This window comes from Nuphar pumila, chromosome 13, assembly GCF_984573655.1.
Source record: "Nuphar pumila chromosome 13, dmNupPumi1.hap1.1, whole genome shotgun sequence".
In the NCBI taxonomy this organism is placed as follows: domain Eukaryota; kingdom Viridiplantae; phylum Streptophyta; class Magnoliopsida; order Nymphaeales; family Nymphaeaceae; genus Nuphar; species Nuphar pumila.
Window position 1 is genome coordinate 83,281,513 of NC_143261.1, and position 22,728 is coordinate 83,304,240.

The 22,728-nt window shown below is 37.6% G+C and overlaps 1 protein-coding gene across 2 annotated transcripts in view; it reads right to left on the reverse strand.

The window, feature by feature from the left end:
- Positions 1 to 333: 333 nt before the first annotated feature.
- Positions 334 to 22,728, reverse strand: part of LOC149818911 (uncharacterized) — a 33,635-nt gene continuing 11,240 nt past the window's right edge. Inside the window, exons 3-4 of one of the 2 annotated variants that reach the window (XM_089984468.1) lie at positions 1,811 to 1,892; positions 334 to 599 (exon numbers count right to left, since the gene is read on the reverse strand). In XM_089984468.1, the coding sequence (XP_089840594.1) occupies positions 553 to 599; positions 1,811 to 1,892 (129 nt within the window). In that variant the 3' untranslated portion in view covers positions 334 to 552. The remainder of the gene's footprint in view (positions 600 to 1,810; positions 1,893 to 22,728) is intronic. The other variant, XM_089984469.1, reaches the window with a different exon arrangement.

Here is a 22,728-nt window from a genome sequence, read left to right on the forward strand (position 1 = left end):
CTGGCACAAGATAAAATAATCTTTTCTCATCAGACATAAATAAACAGTTCTTAGTTCATACAGTATACAACACTACGATTATATTTTCTGCATGGATTCTTATTATGCCCAAAACAATCTAAAGAAGCCCCTACTCATTGCCGTAAACCAATTTCTCTGAATCAATAGCTCCAAAAAGATCACGGCCATTTTGGATCACTTGAATTTGCCAATTCTCCTGGTTAAATCTATCAAACTAGGAAGAAACCTCAAACAGGGGTAGGCCAACCCCTGTTTCAAGGGTGACATTGTAGACATAAATCTGGAAGGATCTACAATATAAAACAAGAAAAATAATAGAAGATTCCATGATTGAAGAAAAATAATAGAAGATTCCATAAGGATATAACCACAAGCCCATTCCCACACCCTTTCTTTATTTTCTGCTCTATCCTGCAGTCATATACTAGAAGATTCCAGCTATATACATGTCATGAAGAAAGGAATGCAATTCTATTTGCAGTTTAAATCTGAATACATCAAATTACAAAGGTTATTGCTATTAAAATAACCTCAACCAGTGAAGAACCTTTTCCATGATTGCCACGGGAGAAATCCACCTAACAGCAGTGAAATTCAAGACAGTCAGTTGACAGATCACAGTTTAATAAATCAACTAGAGAAAGCCAACTTAGGCAACAAGGTCAAAATCAAGCTGAGACTAATTCCAGGCTTACAGAGATTCCAAGGCCCCACGGGTCTCCAGTACATTATGTCACAAGGTACCAGTGCAGTATGGGGTACGACAAGGAAATTCTAACAAAAAATGAGTACATTGGCATGCATGCACGTGCACGTGCACATGCACACACACAAACACACACATATATAGATATGTACGTATGTATGCATATGTATAAAAGCATATACAAACACGAGAAGTGCACAATTATACTATATTTTGTAAAATCCCCTAGATATCAAGTTACAGAGTCAATTATGATCTAAAGCATATCAAAGATATAAAATTCTTTTGATGACTACGATATACAGTGAACTAACAAACAATGATCAACAAATGCAACTAGACACTTTTGATGTCAAGCACAAACTGCACATTGATTGAATCATAAGATGGATAAAATTGGCTGTTAAGTTCAAAACCCAGTTGATCTGTACCCAAGAGTGCCTAGTTCTAGTAACGGTACAACACCACAATGGGGATGTGGTAGTACCCACATTACATACCTGGTATATTCTCTGGACAAACAGCCCAAGTCCTTATAGATTGAAGCTACAGCAAACCAAGCCAATTCTTATGGACTATCCTAAGTCAAGCATGTCAGCAATCGGCCAGATCATGTCAGAACCCAACAACCCAAGTCAAAGACCCACTAATTCACATCTATGCCACATGAATACAGATGCGGGAACAGTACACGATGCACTTGGAAGGATACGATAATTTTCAGAAATTAGGACATGGTGACACAACTCTACACACATAGATGTATGTATGTGTGTATGTGCGTATAAGATAGCAATTCTAAATCATTATAATTAGGAACATCATAGTAACGTAGTTGATGACATATTTTAAAAGAAAAAGGATCCAAGTGTACGAAATAAGTAAATAAGATCATAAAAAAATGGAGAAAGTTAATGACACAATGTTGGCTTGGCAATGAAGTGCCCTGGTGTGCCCATGAAATGCGAGTGTTGTGTTGCGTCGACACAGGATACACATGTGAGTGTCCATGTGACGGATATTACTTTACATGGTGTTAGTCCTAAGAATTTCATATGATTAGTAAATGAAGCTAGAGCATACCGCAACCAGGGCATCGAAAATAATTGTTATCCCTTAGAACAAGTCCTGAGCCTCCACAAACACCACATCTTTTTTGAGCAACCTACAGGAGAAAGAAGCACCATTCTTTTTAAGATGAATCCAAAGTTCCACTCAGTGTGCATGTGTAATGATTACAAATTTACAATCAGGAAAAGCACAGAAAATAAAAAAAGTATAGATTTCATTAATTATCATTTTGCAAAAATGTAAAGAGAAGATGTAAATATAAAATGACAAAGAAAGAAGACAAAATCATGTTTAAAATACAGAAAGTGAAAAAGTTAAGAAACAGAAAAATATCATGATATTATCATGGTTCTTCCTCCCCAAACCCCTTTTCTAAGACTACCCAACCTTCTTTTTTTTTTCTGGAGTCGAAAAAGTGGCGACCGGGCACTTATGGGGGCCCTTTTAGCTCCCAAGGGTCATTTTGACCCCATTTTTTCATGTTCTCCCTCTCCAAACCCCTTTTCTAAGCCTACCCAACTTATTTTGAGATCAAATTCACCTCTAAAATTGGGGCTTTTGCTAGATCCGAGCCCTAGATATTTGGTTTGCCTCAAGTCTCACCCATTTCCATCCTACCCAACTTTTTTTTTTGCTTCTAACCCTCAAAACCGAAACTTAAAGCCCTTCTTTTACCCTAAAACCCTTCATTTTCATACTCCACACTTAATTTTTGGCTACTAATCCTTAAAACCGAGTCATAGTAGTGTGAATTATCCTAAATCTGCCCATTTCCATCATACAGACTCATTTTGTGCCAAGGTTTTTTGTATCATACTGTATCGTACGATACGATATGCACTCGTATCGCGATACAAGTGCATATAGTACCCATATCGTATGTATCATACAATACAAAGTCATATCGCACGATAGGGGTGTGACATACTTAAAAAAGGCCGAAAAGTATTTTTTTCACTTTTGGATTTTAAAGACCTCTTGAGGGCCAACTCCCTCATTTGTGTATAGGCCATTACAGAGGTGTTAAAATAAGCTTTGCGTATGGATCTGGATCCAGATCCATACGCATGGCATGTTAAATGAAACACATGCTCAATACAGCTTCATTAATGGCATCCTTGTAATATCTCTGATATTACAAGGCTCATTGTATACCTGTTTTATTTTATAAAACTTAGGGTTTGGAGGTCGAGCCAGTGTGTGCCGCCCCAACCGATTGTGCATCTCCTCCTCCTCTCTCTCTCTCTCTCTACTTTCCTGTGCAAGCTGAACCACACATACGAAATCTCATATGGTATCAGAGCTTGGGGTTGCGGAATCCAATTAGAGGCGTGTTCAGTGAGATCTGAAGAAACAGGTTTTGGCTCGTCTTCCCTTTTTTATTCTCCTCTCCCAATCTTTCTATGCAACTCGTCTTTTCCCTTTTTTTTTATTCTCCTCTCTGATTGCAGCCTGTTTGATTCATTTTTTTTGTTGTAGTCACCATTTTTTACTCTGCTAGTTCTCGATTCTTAACGTGATATCAATCCCATCGTCTGCTACTCATAAACAGGTTCGTCTGCTACTCATTTTCTTTTTATTCTTGTTCATCAACGACTGCAGCCATCGACGACTGTCAGTCATCATTCCTTGATTCATCCACTCTTAACGTCTGTCAGTTTTTCCTCAACATCAACGACTGATTCCAAACAATCTCTTTGTTTTCCACTCTTAACGTCTGTCAGTTTTTATTCATTCTTTGATTCCAGAAATTTTTTCACAATCTCTTTGATTTCCTCTTTTAACGTCTGTCAGTTTTTATTCATTCTTTGATTCCAGAAAATTTTTCCTTTCCTCTATTGCTATTTTAGTGTCCCCTGTGCAACGCCTATAGGCAGATTGTAACAGTTTACAATCTCGATTCTGAAAAAAAAAAGTTATTTCCAGATATCGGTAGCACAAGTACATGTCTTGTTGAAGTTCTCCTGATTGATTAAGTGATCTCAAACCTGCTTGTTTCTTTTCATTCGTTTTGTTTGCTTATTCATTGTCCCATTGATATGAATTACTCATCGTCATCCGGTCCCTCTACAAATTTCTTGAGTCAGCTCGTTACAAAAAAACTTACTCATTCTAATTTTTTGACTTGGAAGAGGCAAATCCTTCCTTTTATACGGAGTCAGGATCTCGATGAACATCTGGATGTTTTAGTTCCTATACCACTACGACTTATTTTGCAGGAAACCAAGGATGAGAAGGGTGACACAATTACCATTTCTATTAAGAATCCAGAGTATACAGCTTGGAGGAAGCGGGATCAGTCTTTGGTTGCTTATATTACGTCAACACTCTCAAGAAGTGTTGGTTACTCTTTCAGATGATTGCACTGTGGCGGATCTGTGGAGTAAGCTGTCTCAGACATATTCTCAGATATCAGAAGCCCGAGTTATGTACTTAAAAAATGAATTTCAAAGTTTGAAGAAAGGCTCCATGACAGTCATGGAATACATAGGCCGCTTGAAGAGTATTACTGATCAATTGGCAGTTATTGGAAGTGTTATTGCAGATAAAGATAAAGTTCAACAACTTCTCAATGGATTGGGTCCTGATTTTGACATGTTTACCACAGCTTTATCATGCCTTCCGCAGTTGCCCACTTTTGACGACCTTCAAGCGAAACTTCTCCAGCATGAGATGATTATGAAACAAAGGGCAGAAGGAAATGAATCAGCTCGTCCTCATTCAGTTTTGGCCATGGACACTTCTGTAGGTTTTGGACGAGGGAATGGAGGGCATCAAGGAGGCAGAGGCCACAGACGTTTTGGGCAGGGAGGACGTGGTATCTTGCCTACACCTAATATTTCAGGGGCTTTTAATACAGGGAATCAGAGGAGAGTGCCCAATTGTTTCTTATGTAACAAAAGAGGACATGTGAAAGCTGATTGTTGGTTTAATCTACAGAATAGAGGAAAAATAAACAAAATTGAGAATAAATCAGCTACTACTGTGGACACAAAAGTGTCATCCACCGATGTGCAACAACTTTTGTTATCAGCATTGTCACAGATGACGATCAAGCAAAATGAACAAGGCGAATGGTATGTTGATTCAGGTGTCGCCACACATGTTACGGGTAATGCGGGTAAGTTATCTCACTTATTGCCTTATTTTGAAAAAGGTAGTATAGTTACGGGAGATGGAACTTATCACTCCATTAGTCATACTGGCAGTGCACATATCCCTATGTCAAAGTCCTCACTTCACTTGTCCAATGTCCTTCTTGCTCCTAATATTAAAAAGAACATTGTTTCTGTATCTAAACTTGTTGACGATATGAATTCTTCCGTCGAATTTACTCCCTCTTCTGTTTATGTTAAGGATCTACGAACGAAGGAGACGTTCGCTAAGGGGGAGCGACAAGGAAACATGCACGTCTTCAAGGAGATTCCTTCAGTGTCTTCGTCTTCAGTCCCAGTTCTCCAGTTGAAGTCGTCCAAGCATTCTTCAGTGTCTTCGCCTTCAGAGTCTTTGTTTTTTCCTTCATTGGAAGTTTTTAATTCATCTCATTGTAATAAGTCAGATATTTGGCATAGTCGTTTGGGACATTGTAGTCGGGGTTTCGTTGAAAATCTTGTATCTGATGGTCTCCTTCCAGAGTCGAGTTTATGTTCATTTTTTGATAATAATAATAAATGTTCTTCATGCGAACTCTGCAAAAGTCATGTTCTTCCTTTTCATATTATAAATAAAAGAGCTTCAAAGCCATTTCAGATTATTTGTTCCGATGTTTGGGGACCCGCACCTATTCCTTCTCTTTCTGGCAGTCGTTACTATGTTATCTTTATTGATTCTTATTCTCGTTATACTTGGATATATTTCTTAAAACACAAGCATGATGTTTTTCAAATATTTCGGGAATTCTATTCGATGGTCAAAACAAAGTTTGCTTGTGATATTGTGCATTTATAATGTGATGGTGGAGGAGAGTATTCATCGAACGAGTTTATTGCCTTTCTTCGGGATAAAGGAATAAGTCGACAGGTTTCTTGCCCTCATACTCCTCAACAAAATGGGGTTGCGGAGAGAAAACACAGGCATATTGTCGAGAGCGCGATGAGCATGTTACATGATAGCAATGTGCCCGTTAGTCTCTGGACAGAAGTTTTTCACACATCTGTTCATATCATAAATCGTCTTCCTATGGAACTTTTGGATCGAAAATCTCCCTATTATACTTTATTTGGGCAACATCCCTCTTACGATGAGTTGCGTGTTTTTGGTTGTGTATGTTATGTACATATTGATTCATCTCTGCGAAATAAGTTTCAGGACAAGGCTGTCAAGTGCAGATTTGTTGAGTATGCAAATGAATACAAAGGTTATCGATGCTATGACCTTACTACAAAACGTATTAGGACCTCCAGAAATGTTGTTTTTGACGAACGAAATTTTCAGGTCAATGACTCTGCAGCGTTGCCATCTCGAGAATTAGAAGTATATGATCCATGGATGAGCGCAGATCTTTTTGCTAATACAGGAGAAACATGTCAGACAAATTGTCCTTCCTTCGGCTTGAGTAGGGAGTTGAATGACTCACAGATGTATGTTGAATTATCTCCAGTTGAGTCTCTAGTTGAGCCACCCCCAGTAGAACGCTTCTCTAGACAGATATACACTAGACGGGACAAAAATACAGAGCTGAGGAATGTGGAAAGCATCGCCAATGATCCGGCTCAAAGGCTGCCACGCATTAAGCATCTTATTCAACGATGGGTGAGTTATGAGACCTTCTCCCTTGATTTCCAGTTGTTTATGTCTCATATCACAAAACAGGATGAACCCACTTGTTTTAATCAAGCTCTTCAATCCCGTCATTGGACTGAAGCTATGAATGAAGAAATTGAAGCTCTTCATGAATGCCAGACTTGGGAAATAGTCCCTCGGCCAGAAGGAAAGAATGTAGTTGGCTCAAAATGGGTTTATAAAACAAAGTATAAGCCTGAAGGAAGTATTGACAGATATAAGGCACGACTTGTTGCTCGAGGATTCACACAACAATATGGTGAAGACTACGATGAAACTTTTAGTCCGGTAGTCAAAATGGGTACTATTCGTGTCATCATATCCCTAGCAGTCGATCGAGGTTGGAGCCTTAGCCAGATGGATGTTAAAAATGCATTTTTGCATGAAACTTTAAAGGAAGAAGTGTATATGGAGCAACCTCCTGGTTATGCCGAGAAGGATCCTACTGCCTGGGTGTGCAAACTAAGGAAATCTCTGTATGGGTTGAAACAGGCGTCCCGTTCCTGGTTTGAAAGTTTCTCTATGCAAATTCAGAGTTATGGTTTTAGAAGATGCTCTCTGGATCACTCACTCTTTATTTACCAAAAGGCAGACATTGTTATACTTCTTATATATGTTGATGACATTGTGATCACTGGGAGTTCAGATAATCATATGCAAGACGTGAAGCAGTTTTTAATGAAAACTTTCAGGATGAAAGATTTAGGGGAGTTGAGGTACTTTCTTGGTGTGGAAGTTGACAGACAACAAGACACATTGACACTCATGCAACAAAAATACACACTTGACCTTCTGGAAAGAACCGGGATGACGAATTGCAAACCAGTCAGTACTCCTAGTGTATTACATCAAAGGTTGAGCTCTGAAGATGGTCATCTTTGTGTCAACCCTACAACGTATAGAAGTCTCGTGGGGATGTTACAGTACTTGACATTTACCAGACCTGACATAGTTTATGTTGTCAATCAGGTATCCCAGTTTATGCATGCTCCAACGGAGGGTCATATGGAAGCTGTGAAGCGCATTCTACGCTATTTAAAAGGAACTATAGGAGACGGACTTGTTTATCGCAAGAACGATAATATGCATAGAGGACATGAACTCATCACTTATACAGACGCAGATTGAGCAGGGGATCCAGATGAGAGACGATCTGTCTCTGGATATTGTGTATATATTGGACACAATTTAGTGTCCTGGAGCAGCAGAAAACAAAAGGCAGTGGCACGATCGAGTACAGAGGCTGAATACAGATCGATGGCTGCAGGCACGGCAGAAGCCACATGGATTAGACACTTATTGAGTGATCTTGGGGAGACAATTATTCGATCATTTCTTCTATGTGACAATCAAAGCGCAATAAACATTGCATGTAATCCTATCCAGCATAGCAGAACGAAGCACATTGAGATTGATCAACATTTTATACGGCAGAAAGTCGAGATGAAGGAGATAGAACTACGTCATGTTCGAACAGAAGATCAAGTGGCAGACCTGTTTACCAAGGGGTTAACAGGACGTCAATTTTGGCTATTGAAGAGCAAGTTGTACATGCTCCAAAATCACGTACAACTTGAGGGAGGGTGTTAAAATAAACTTTGCGTATGGATCTGGATCCAGATCCATACGCATGGCATGTTAAATGAAACACATGCTCAATACAGCTTCATTAATGGCATCCTTGTAATATCTCTGATATTACAAGGCTCATTGTATACCTGTTTTATTTTATAAAACTTAGGGTTTGGAGGTTGAGCCAGCGTGTGCCGCCCCAGCCGATTGTGCATCTCCTCCTCCTCCTCTCTCTCTCTCTCTCTCTCTCTCTCTCTCTCTACTTTCCTGTGCAAGCTGAACCACACATACGAAATCTCATAGTATCCATACACCCTATGACTCGTGAGAGTGATTTGGAGGCTGATCTGTGCGCAAGGGAGAAGGATTTTGCGATTTCATCAAGAGTGCATTTTTACCATTTTCCATTCAAGTGGGTTAAGGTAAAAAATCTTTATTTTTTGCTTCTTATTGAGCTTTTTGGGGGGAAGATGGCATCAAATGATCCGACATGGCAAATGGGCACTCGAATAATAAGTAAAAAGTTAAACTGATTGAAAATCGAGTGCAACTATTATTATATTGTTATTTCAGGTGGTATCTCTTGGTTATGTATTGTAATTTATAATTGTTAAGTATTCATAAACTTGGTTTTTTTGCTTTTTGATGAATCTTGTGGCATGTTCTTAATTGAAGATATTATTATTTTGCATTGTTTTTGTGAGATTTGATGATTGATGATGTGTTATGTACCTTATAGAGACATAAATGTTTCATATGTGATTTTATGCATTTCATCATTGTTTTGTCTATGATGATTTTTTTAGAAATTTTAAGTTTTTTTTTCAAAAAAATTTATGATACAATATGATACGTATCTTATTTTGGGTCTGAACAATATGGGTTACAATACGATGAAGTATGGCCATATCAAGAGTCCCAACATGGGATCATTGTACGCCGGTTAATGAAGGAAATAGGATGTTGAACCAGTGCAACTATTGTAAGAGGCAAATTCATGAAGGCATTTCAAGGATGAAGCATCATTTAGTTGACACAAGGAAAGATACACCTGCATGCATTTCTAAGAATCTGTTCAGATGAAGTGAAATGGCAGATACACGAACTATTGAAGGCATCTCAAACGAAGAGAAAGAAAAAACTGTAGGAGGCGGTAAAAATTGGGGCTATGATATGTCCCAACCTTGGGGAGAGCAAAAAATGCCACATGAGGCGTATGGAAAAGCAACTGACAATGTAAATGGACCTACTAAGGAGGAGTTGGAGATTTTAAGGAAATAGAAGGTGTAATGAAAAAGAGGCGGAAGCACCAAAAGAGCAAAAGCACTCTTTAAGAGTGACCACAAGAGCGAAGAACACAAACACCAAAGGTGTACACACAAAACTCACAAAAGTAGAAAATGACTTAAAGTCATAAGTTGAATATTATTGAAGAAAGGAAGAGAAGGGTGAAAACCCAATGCCATTACAAGAGGAGAGCCTCCTCTATTTATAGAGGAGGGGAACTCAAGAGGGGACCATAAAGGGGGCTCCCTTCTAGTCGTTGGGAGCCCCAACGGTCATAAATATGATCGTTGGGGCCCCAACGACTAGATGGGTGGGGCCCCTTATGGTCCTCCAAAGTGAAAAGAAAGAAATAAAAAAAAGAAAAAAGGGAAAAAGAAAGAAAAAATAAAAAAGGGAAAAATTACATGGTAATTTACCAAAACACCCCTATCGGGTTTTTGGTTGTACAGAAAAAGAAAATGAATTATGTATATATATATATATATATATGTATATACATATAAGTATATGTATATATATATATATTAATATATACATAATTTAACACGTCCCCTCAAACTTTACGGGGAGAAGACCGAAAGTTTGCTAAGAAGAAACATAAATCGTGGAGTTGGGAGCGCCTTGGTGAAAAAGTCAGCCAGCTGATATTCTGAAGTAGCATATGGTAATGTGATAGTTCCCTTGAGATATTCGTCTCGAACATAATGACAATCCATTTCGATATGCATGGTCCGCTCATGAAAAGTGTGATTGCTGGCAATGTATATCGCACTTTTGTTATCACAGCAGAGCTTGGTGGGAGTGGAAATGGGAACGCCCATGTCACCAAGGAGACTCCTGAGCCATACGATTTCCATAGTTGTCATTGTCATGGCCCGATACTCAGCTTCAGTGGATGATAGTGAGACCTTCTGTTGTTTCTTGCATCTCCACGAAATGAGAGATTCACCTAAAAAAATGCAAAGACCCGTAATTGAGATACGATCATTGGGATTTCCTCCTCAGTCAGCATCAGTAAAAGCAGTTAACTCAAGAGATGAGGAAGAGGATAGGAATAGTCCCTTGGAGATGGTATTTTTGATGTATCTCACAATTCTCGTTATGGCTGCCATATGAACCGAAGTGGGTGCATGCTCAAACTGGCTTGTTGCATGGACCGCATGAGCTATATCTGGACGTGTGATGGATAGATAGGTGAGGGATCCAATTAATTGACGGAAGGGGGTTGGATCCTCAAGAAGAACATCATCCTTAAGCCTTAGTTTTGCATTGATAACTTCGGGAGTCTCAACTTTCTTTTCATCAGATATTCCTGACTTGATACAAATTTCTGCAGCTAATTTCATTTGAGATAGGATGTATCCGCGCGCAGAATAAGCTACTTCAATCCCTAAAAAATATCTCAAGTATCCAAGATCAGACATATCAAAAGTTTCTTTTAACATAGACTTTACATCATTTACCCCATTTTTGTCACTCCCAGTGATGATCATATCATCAACATATAACAGAAGCATAACAATGGAATCACCTGTCTTCTTAACAAAAAGAGCAGTGTCAGTATAGCAAGAAGAAAAACCTAAATTGATTAATACATTACTAAACTTGTCATACCAAGCTTTAGGAGCTTGCTTAAGTCCATATAAGGCCTTTTTTAATTTTAAAACTTTTTCATTTAAATTCATACCTGGAGGAGGTTCCATATAAACTTCTTCATTTAAATTTTCATTCAAAAAGGCATTTTTGACATCAAGTTGAAAAATTGGTCATTTTTTAACAGAGGCTATAGCAATAAGAGCTCGAACACTAGTCATTCGAGCAACTGGGGCAAAAGTTTCATCATAATCTACCCCATACTCTTGGGCATATCCTTTGGCTACTAACCTAGCCTTATATCTTTCTAATGAACCATCACTCTTAGTTTTTACTTTAAAAACCCATCTACATCCAATGGGTTTCTTGCCATTGGGAAGATCAATGATTTCCCAAGTTTGTGCCTTTTTAAGAGCATTAAGTTCTAGATCCATAGCTTCATTCCAATGAGCATATTGTTTAGCATCATTGTAATGAGATGGTTCATGAAAGGAGTGAAGAGCAAGTAGACATGCTCGAAAGTTTGGAGAAAAAGAATCATAAGAAACAAATCTATTGGGTACTTTGGAAATACGATTTGATCTTCTTTGAGAGGTTTCTTCGATCGACTCACTTTGAGAGAATTTTTCAAGGGCACAAGGTAGATTTCTTTCATTCCTTCTAGAGTAGACTTGTATTTGTCTTGAAACATTTTCTTCTAAATCTTGATCATAATTTGGATGTTCAAGGTGATCTTCAATTAGTGGTTCATTAGGATCAATATGATCGTCTATGATGTTTTCTTGAGGCAACAAGTCAAATAAAAAGGAATAATTAATATTTTCATTTGGTTGGTGCGAAAAACCATTTTCTTCTTCTAGAAATGTGACATCTTTTGAGATATAAAGTTTGTTTTTGAGTATGTCAAAACATCGATAACCTTTTTGTTTTTCGCCATATCCTAAGAAAATACATTCAATAGCCCTAGGAGAAAGTTTATCATTTTTTTGAGTTAGAACAAAGCATTTACATCCAAAAATTCTTAGTCTTTTATAATCAGGAGACATATTGTAAAGTTTTTCAAATGGAGAAAGATTTTTCAAAGAAGATGAAGGGGTTCTATTGATAAGGTATGTTGAGGTTAGAACCGCTTCGGCCCAAAAGGATTTTGGAATATTTTTTGAAATTAATAACGTTCTTGTGGTTTCTATTATGTGTCTATGCTTTCTTTCCGCAAGACCATTTTGTTGCAGAGTGTTGGGACAAGAACGTTGATGACAAATTCCATTTTCTTTTAAATAGCTTTGAAAATCATTGGACATATATTCGCCTACTGAATCGGACCTAAGAATAGATAAATTTCCCAAAAATTGATTTTTAACCATCGCATGGAATTCTTTAAAGAAAGAGAAAACTTCGGATTTGCGATTTAGGAAGTAAATCCATGTAAATCAAGTGAAGTCATCAATAAAGACCACATAGTACGAAAAACCTCCTTTAGACAAAATAGGGGAAGGTCCCCACACATCGGAATGAATAAGTTCAAAAGGCCGAGTGGTGAAGTAACTTCTTTGAGGAAATGGAGTAGCTTTAGATTTCCCAAAAATGCAATCTTTACAAGTCATGTGATTTTCTTTACAAGTATTGTTCAAAAAAGGAAAAAGAGACATTTTTACAAAATTTGGATTACCAAGTCTCTCATGCCAAATTCCAATACTTTTGTCTTTTACAAGATTGCAAGATGACTTAGATGGAAGAGTCAAAAAATCCATAAAATAGAGATCGCCCCTTCTATGGCCTTGCCCAATCAGCTTCCCTGACTGAAGATCCTGCACGGTGCAATCTTTAGGTGAGAAAGAGACTTGGCATCCATGATCGGTGATTTGGGAAACGAAAAAAAGATTTAGATTAATTTTTGGAACGATTCTTATTTTAGGAATGAAAAAGTTTTGAGAATTTTTAAAATCAAGTGTTCCAATACTTTCAATTTTCAAAGATGTTCCATCGGCCGTTGAAACATAAGAGGATATGGGTTCGAAAAAAACATTTGAAAGAGAGTTTTTATGAGATGTCATATGAAAAGAAGCACCGGAGTCTAGTATCCACATACCTGGAGGTGATGAAGAATAGGCGATGGCGGCTCCGGATGTTGAAGAAGAGGTCTTGAGAAGATGTTGGAGAACTTCGGAGATATGATTAAGAGTTTCTTTGATATCTCCATCTTTGGCACTTTCTTCTTCCTTCTTTGGAGAATTTTCTCTAACCGCGGCTACTTTTCCTTTAAGTTTAGGACAAACTGGTCTAATGTGTCCCGGTTCATTACAATAATGACATATCACTCCCTTTCTAGGCCCATTACTATTTTTGTTAAAGTGAGGAGGTCTATATGCTTTTACATTTGATCCGGGCCTACTAACGGCCAAAACTTCATCACCTTTAACACTTAAGCCAAGTCGAGTTTTCTCTTGGCATATTTCGGCAAGGGCGTCTTCAATAGGTAAGGCTTTGCTTCTATGGAGAAGGGATGCCCTAACTTGTTCAAATTCCGAGCGAAGACTATGAAGGAATTGGAAAAAATGCTCTTTTTCAATTTGTTCCCTTCTTAACTCAATATCTTCCGGAGCCACCCATTTAGGCTCAAGAAGAGCAAGTTCATCCCAAATAAGAGTTAGGGAGCTAAAGTAGACCCGGACACTCATATCCATTTGTTTGGTGGAACGGATTTTTTCTTGACAAAAAAATTGATGAGCAAGATCCTTTTGGGTATACGTACCCTTAAGGAAAAACCATGCCTCATTGGCCCTTCTAAATTTGACAATATTAGCACAATTTTTAAGGTCTACGTTGTTCATAAACTATGCCAAAATTTTGGCATGGTTACTCTCCCAATCATCAACTTTGGATTGATGGTCATTGATAGCTTTGATGCGCTCATTGCCATCTAAAGCTTTTTCAACCTCATTTTCAATTTTAGTGAGAACAAGAGAGGGTTCGGGAGTAGTTCCCATATCAAAACCCCAAAGTTTCTTACCTCTTAGATGATTTTCCATAGCGGAGGCCCACATAAGATAGTTGGACCCATTGAGCTTAAAAGAAAGCTCAACTTTAGAATCACGTTCCATCGGCACCAAATATTCTTTCTTTCTTCAAAAGCTTGAGGGGCACACGTTCCAAGATAACAAAGAGAAGCCCAATCACCAACCGAGCTCTGATACCATGTAATGAAAAAGAGGCGGAAGCACCAAAAGAGCAAAAACACTCTTTAAGAGTGACCACAAGAGCGAAGAACACAAACACCAAAGGTGTACACACAAAACTCACAAAAGTAGAAAATGACTTAAAGTCATAAGTTGAATATTATTGAAGAAAGGAAGAGAAGGGTGAAAACCCAATGCCATTACAAGAGGAGCGCCTCCTCTATTTATAGAGGAGGGGAACTCAAGAGGGGACCATAAAGGGGGCTCCCTTCTAGTCGTTGGGAGCCCCAACGGTCATAAATATGATCGTTGGGGCCCCAACGACTAGATGGGTGGGGCCCCTTATGGTCCTCCAAAGTGAAAAGAAAGAAATAAAAAAAAGAAAAAAGAAAAAAAAGAAAAAGAAAGAAAAAATAAAAAAGGGAAAAATTACATGGTAATTTACCAAAACACCCCTATCGGGTTTTTGGTTGTACAGAAAAAGAAAATGAATTATGTATATATATATATATATATATATATACTTATATATATACGAATGTATATATATATATATAAGTATAAGTATATATATATATTAATATATACATAATTTAACAGAAGGGCAAGGGGGTAGAGGTGGGGACATGCAAGACTCGTATTGAATGTGCACCAACTTGTGGTGAACCTGTTGGTAGTAGTAGGGGAAGGAGTAGAGGAGATAGGGGATTTATGAGTCTAGGATGTGGGATTGGTACCTATTTCCTACCTAGGACGACCCCCTGGAGCCCAACAATATATATGTTCTGCCATAGCCTCCAAGCAAATGATTGAGCAGGCAGATCTAGCAGTTGGACATTTTTTTATGAGACTTGCACAACAAATCTGATAAAATTTTCAATTTATTGTCATAAAGGTGTTATGTTTTTTAAATTCATTGATATGTCTAATAAACGAAAGACGACAGAGGAGTCATTTGTGTTTTTTAAAAATGTGGTGGAGGATGTTAAGCCTGAAAATGTGGTCCAATTCATTACTGATAATGCAACAGACTTTAAAGTTGTTAGATTAATGTTGCAGGAGGAATATAAATGCTTTGTTTGGTATCCACGTGCAGCATATTGCATTGATCTCATGCTTGAAGATATTGATGAGATGGAGGGCATTTCTAAGAGCATTGAGATGTGCAAAAAAGCAACAAAATTCATTTATAATCATTCAACCATCCTAAGAGCGTTGATACGCTATATATTGACAAGGTTTGTTATGAATGTTTTGACTGTATAGAGCTTTGTCATTCATCAAAATAAATTAAAGCAAAAGTTTACTTCAGATAAGTGGTTTGCAATAAAAATTGGGCAGAAACCTATTAGGGTTGAGATAATGGAGATAGTCTTCTCCATGGAGTTTTGGAAGCGGTGCAGTATATTTTTTAGGATGACAGTGCCACTCGTGAAAATGTAGAGGAGAGTGGACAGTGATGAGGCTCCAGCTATGCCCTACTTGTATGATGATATGGACAAGGAAAAGAACATATTAGAGAAACTTTCAGCAACAAGAAAAAGTATTACATGTCAGTTTGGAAGGTGATCGATAAAAGATGTTGAACTCACCAGCTCCATCAAAACATTCATGTTGTTGCCTCTTACTTCAATCATGCCATCAAATTCTCTCCCATATTCGTATATGATAGGGAAGTACAAACGGGTGTCCTGAACTCCATTGAGAAACTTAATAGAGATCATAGTCAATAGAGACAAATTCATTTGAAGTTAACCAAGTATGAATAAAACGAGAGGGACTTTGGACAAAAGAACACAATCCAATTGAGTAGCTCATTGCGGCCAGGTATGCATTTGAAATTCAATGTTATTATATTTAATTATGTATTTTTGTGTTGCAAGGATTTTCTCTCATGATATATATATTTTTTTGTTGGTTTAGATCAACGATGGAATAGGTTTGGTGGAGATTCCCCTTCATTATCTAGGTTTGCACTATGTATATTGAGTCAAAGATGCAGTGCAAGTGGATGCAAGAGAAATTGGAGTTTTTTTAGTGCATCTACACAAAGAAAATGAATAGATTGGAGCACTCTCGATTAAATGATCTTGGCCACTCATGGTATGAGTCTCAAATGGGGACTCAATGTTGGGAATCCTTTACTGTTGTACCCCTCGAATTTTTAGAGCTTGTTTTGGACGAACCAAAGGTGGGGCTGGTTGGGAGATCCGGGTTTGCAACAGACAGGTATTCCAATTTGAGTCTGATAGACTCTAATGGATCAAACCCGTGGGCTTTAGGCCTTGGGCCCGTGGGTGACGTGTTTAGGGGGGTCAAGACCCTTGTTGACACGGTGGGGAGGAGGTTGTAGGTTCCATGTTGCAAACGAAGAGGAACGGTAGGAGTAAGTCAAATGGCTAGCCAGGTAGGTGCAGATTGGGCTTGGTGAGCGGTTAGGCTAGGAGTCTTGGTCCAAAACTGGTAGGACTAGTCTAGGAGTTCTAGGAGTGTCTTGGGATGTGTTTAGGGGTCTGGTATACGTTCTAGAGGTCTAAGATATTAGGCTAGGCCGTGGAAAGGATTGGTGAGGTCAGATAGTCAAAACTGCGTGTTCTGCCTAATCAGTAAGATGCAATTTAAGGTTTTCGATTTGGTGAAGTAGGTAGCAGGTTGAGGAAGAGTCTCCCATATTCTGGAGTGTTGGCGCATGGTCTGGAACGTAGGAACACCAGCCGACTCATCAGGGAAGCAAAACCGCATTTGCCTAGGTGTCAAGAGCTTGGGCTCTTTGGAAGGGATAACCAACCAACCTGAGGGGCTTGGTCCTCACGTGAGCCAAGAAGAGAAGGGAGAGAGAGAGAGATGTCTAAGAGAAAAGAGATAGATGGATGGCTAGAGAGAGGTTCTTGAGTATCAAATAGCATAATAATAAAAAAGGGGACCCTAAGCCTCTATTTATAGTGTTTGGCAGGGTTCCTTTCGGTAGAGAGAGACAACGAGAGGGAAAGACAGAGGGAAAGGGAGACAAACAGTGAGAGGGAGAGGGAGAGCGAGACGAGAGAGAAAGAGAGAGGGAGAGCGAGAGACGAGAGAGAAAGAGAGGGAGAGAGAGAGAGACAACGAAAGGGAGAGGCAGAGAGAGAGAGAGAGACAACGAAAGGGAGAGGAAGAGAGAGATGGGCCTCCCCTCTTATTTAGGGTCAGTCAAATGGGGGCTTTGACCACCATTTGACTGAGGCGCACGCCTCGGGGGCTTTACGCTTTTTAAGTGCATCTCAAGGCGAAAAGTTCCTTGCCTTGAGGCGAGGCACTCTTTTTACCTTTCGATAACATCGGTTTCACCATTAATGTATTAATCTCTGCAAACTAGAGGACTTTAGCACTTCAATCAGCTTCATTCTCCAGCTACATGGTAAGGCTCAATATCTTGTCTATCATATTTAGCTAAACATTTTTTGATATACATATTCGCATATGTAGTTCAAGACATAGAATGTAATATTTACACAATTTTTCCACTTGGGAATGGTTTCCTTGTTAAATCCTTTGTTTCCAATAAAATAATACAGATCAAATTGCTTTTTTTGGATTCAAAAAGGGTTTGATGTGAAAGAATCCATTAAGTTTAGACTAGGAGAAGGGAAAAGAATGATGGAAAGAAAAGAAATGGAAATCAATTAGTTATTTATGAAAATTTTATTAATCAAAGTTTCATTTTAAACTATGACGAGTTAGATGTGGATATATTGCATGGAGGTGTCGAAGAAAAATTTGTTTATTTGCATCAACCTTTTGAGGAGCTCATTCAAGACTTACTCGAACTGCTACTCAACAGAAAATAAGGGCTTTGGTTCCAGCCATAAGGGTAGAGGCAAAAGTGAGATTTTCGTCATTTGTGGATCACTAGAGGGCAATTTCTTCTTAAGAAACTTGAGCATGCAATCAGTAACTGGAACACAAGTTTTTTGTGAGCCTTTAGTTTCTAAGAAGAAAATGGTGGTCTTATGCTTGAAAAGCATCATACATCAATTAATGGTGTATCTTAAAAAGTAGATCAATAAATATTCTATAAATCAACAAAGTTCCATTGCTGCATATGAAGGGTGTGGAATAGGTATTTATGAAAAATTTTGTATGTGTCACCTTAGAGATGCTAAATTAATGGTGTCACAAAGAGTCTAATAACAAACTGAACACATCGAACATTTTGGACTCAGAGTTGAGCTATGAACAGTTGCAACTATAGAGAATAACTACTTCAAAGTAATTTAGCATGCTTTTTGTGACAAGCTAGAAGAACAGAAGATTAATAATCAAACAAGTCACACCCGCATAGGTCAGCCAAGTGGCAGCGTGCCTGGGGAGAAGGTGCTGACCCCTTCGTCCCAGGTTCGATTCCCACTAGGTGTGCAGGGCCCTTTAATTGGTGGGCTCACTAAGGGCTTGGGAAATGTTATTAGTATCAGTGCATATCGCCCGATACGTCGACAGAATTTTGATACGCTTCATCTTGAATCGGCTATTTTTTAAATAAATGCCAAAAATACTAAAAATTAATTAATTATTATTATTTTAATGGTTTAAACCAAGGTTATAAGTATCATATTGTTACCTGTATCGGTCAGGCCGAAAGTAACACTGTATCGTATCGTAAAATATCAGAAATTTTAATAAAAAAATTTAAAAATTTAAAAAATAGCAAAAATTCTAAAAAAAAAACATCACATGAAACAATAATGAATTGCACAAAATACCACCATAAAATCACATATAAAGAATTTATGTCTCTATGAGCCGCATAAGACATCATCAAACATCAACTAATATAGAATCATAGATAATATTGCATGCATATCTCACAAGAACAATGTAAAATATTAAATATCTTGTAATTAAGAACATGTCATAAGACTTATACTTTCATATTACATAAACAAAAATAAAATAACCAAGTTTATGAGCAATTAAGTGTTAAATAACAAACTTTTTTTAAAACATATTATATAAAACCTCAATAATCATAATCATCTTTTTCATCCTCATTATCTTCTTCTTCTTCTTCTCCTTCTGTGACATTCACATTGTCTCTAAGATACGTGGGGTCTTCATCATCTACCTTCTGTGCTCCTTCTTCTTCTTCTCCTTCTGTGACATTCACATTGTCTCTAAGATACGTGGGGTCTTCATCATCTACCTTCTGTGCTCCTTCCACGTTAATCCACTGAATATTCTCTTCATTCAAAAGAGTTCATATTTCTTCTTTAATTCATGCATCCAATTCATCAAAATGTTCCAAACTGATAGAATTGAATTGTTCTTTATGCCTCCTTGATGATAACTTTTTGATTTACCTAAAAAGATGACATGAAAAAACTAAAATTAGTTGAGTTTTAAATGATATAAAAAAAACTTTAAATAAACATATGAAAATGACAAATAAACTTTATAATTTTATATACCTCTGTCTCAGTCGTAAGTTGTAGCGAACGTAGATGAGATCATTGAGCCTTTTATGCTCTAATCAATTTCTTCTTTTTTTATGGATTTGCACAAAGACACTTAAGTTTCTCTCGCATCCACTTGCACTACATATTTAGCTAAGAATGCAAATGAAAAAAACTCTCAAATTGGGAACATCACTTCCAAACCTAGCCCACCATATGTCTGGAAAAAAAAATAAAAAAATAAGAAATCAATAAGACTAACATATACATATACAAATACAATATACAAAATATCATAACTAAATAACAATATGAAATTAAAATAGACAAAATAAATTATTTAAACACATCGTGACATGATTTTGCACTGTTGCAAGTCTCTCCATATCATACAATGCATTATTATAAGTTTTCATTTTCTTATGAATTTGATCTTGAATGCTATAATCAAGGTTTAACCTTTCGATACAATTCAAAAGTCAGTTGTTGACTTCCCTGCCCATTTTAAATGTAAGGGAGTATCTAAATGCATGATTTAAATAATATGTTGCAGCATGAAGAGATTGATGAAGTTGCTCAGTACACCTATGAACGATGATGTTCCATATAGGTATGCACATTTTTTTTTCTTTCAAATTATCTCTAATTGTAACGACCCCAATCCATACCCTTTAAAAATGCGGAATATTTTTTTTTTCTAAGAGTCGCGGAAACCTTCCCAGAGATCTGGGGTCCTCACAGTTCCACTTTCCATTGGATAGCCCATCCACCGAAAACGAAGTTGCAATTATCATCCATATCAACCAACTAAAACTCTTTTATTGATGAGTAAGAAAATTTCAAAGACAAGGTTTTCTTCAACTGAAACTAAAGTAACAATTGCCGAATTTAAAAGAACTGAATGACAAAAAAAAGAGCCATTATGTCCTCTACTGAAGCTGACAAGCCCAAGTATAACTCATTCATCCCCAGATGCATGTCCAACTTCACTGTTCACCATATCCTGTGAAAAACCAACAAAGTAGGGTGTCAGAACCGAAATTCTGAGCACAGCTACTTCTAAAGAAAACAGGTGAGAGAAAGAACATGGATAAGATTTCATGCAGTGATTTGAGTGAGTACAGATATAAAATTTGCAACATTTACATATCCATAACTACCAATAATTGCATATACTCACCAATCAAGAACAGTAAACAGTGTCATATATCAATAACTAAATAATCAAACCTTTCAGCATGATTTCACAAAGTAAGTCATATGCTACCACAAAATGATGTCATGATATCAAGAATGATGCAAACATGCATGATCTAATGCATAACACAAAAATGCATGATTATGTGCAATGCATGATTTCTTCTGTTATCTTTCATTTAAGTTCCATCTTTCCATATGCATGCCCTATTAGATGCACACATCTTTAAGTTCCTCTTTTTAATTACCGTGGCCCGCGGATACACCAAACGGGTACAAACCCCGAGGTCAAGTAGGTTCCCAGGGTAGCATAACACACAATTTGTATTTTATTACTGGGTTCCAACTTAGCCCTCGACCGATATCAGGAAACACACCATCCATCGGAACATTAGACCTCCACATCTAATGTCGGGGACACAAGGGACACCCCACGCCCACAAGTGTCACTTCCTTGGTACCATAAACTCACAGTTGTGACTAACACACCACTCTCGGGTAAAGTGGCGGGTTCTCCCTAAAACCGTGGCCAGGAGAAGAACCTCAATATCGGGTTCAGGGGCAACAACGCACACGGAGTTTTTGTATCCTCACAGTCTCCCCAAGACCGGATATCTAAGATTCTCATACTCCAGATGAGATATCTCAGAATGTATATTACACTGTTCTTATTCATTATATTTTTAATTAAGTCCATTGCTTTAAGTTTGCCACACATATGCAAAAGTAAAGTGAAAACCCCGCATCCTCCCTTGCAGGGACCCATTCGGGACTCCAGCCCGTGTAAACACATAGAACAGTGTAGTAAAGTGTCAAACCATCTTATGTGGTTAAAGTGATGTATTTAAAACATATGTAAAAGCAAACCAAACCCACGGCTCTCCAGGCCGATGACAGTCCATTTAGGCCATCGAGGCATCACATCACAAAACAAAAGTAGTGTTTTATTTATAACACTAAGCCAAAGTGCCAAAAGCATGTGCACTTATCATAAATCCAACCATATGCATGTCATAATGCATTCATATGCATTTTCAATATGTGTGTGTTACCTACATCACATATTTAACCAAATCCATGGTTTCTTTAAGTGTGTGAGTGTACATGTACCAATTCACACAATAATCAAGCGTTCCGGTTCAAGAAGAATTAATAATAACTGAATCATGCTCACACCCATGAGTACCATAATCATAACAGTCAAATGAAAGCATAAACCTCCACGACAAGTGTTTCCAAATGCATATCCATATGTGCCAATATAACCATGGTCATGAAACAACACTCACAAGCATGGCTTCAAAGATTCATGTGCAAGGATTCACTTATTTATACCAAAATGCATGTTGTCATTCCTTGATTGATTTTATTATATCATGTGAATACCCATGCATGTAGATTCAAGAAATCAAACATTACTTCCATGATTGCTCATGCCCATGCAAACAACTAGACAACAATATCCCAATCAAGCATAACAATCAAGTCAAAGCATATTAGCATTTTCATGAATATACAAGACTTTCCCTAAAAAAAATGAAATGAACATACAAGGCTAGACACACAAGCAATCACAATTGATAATAAGTGTACAGCTGAAAACATGCTATCATGCACATTTTTTTTTTTAAAACATCAATCTACATGGATGACCAGCACAAGCAGTCTAAAACAAGCAAGGAATTCTATGTTGTTAAAATGCTCAAAGTTTGATCCATCACAAGAATCGAGCTATACCACGTTAGCCTACACAACCTAAACCACTTATCTAGAAATTTAGTATGACCATAAATTTTATTTTTGAATAACATGAAAAATAACTTTTAAATAGTCAAGAATTTTATGTGCATATCATCACTGCAGGTATAATCATCAGGCATGTGGTGCATCCATATTA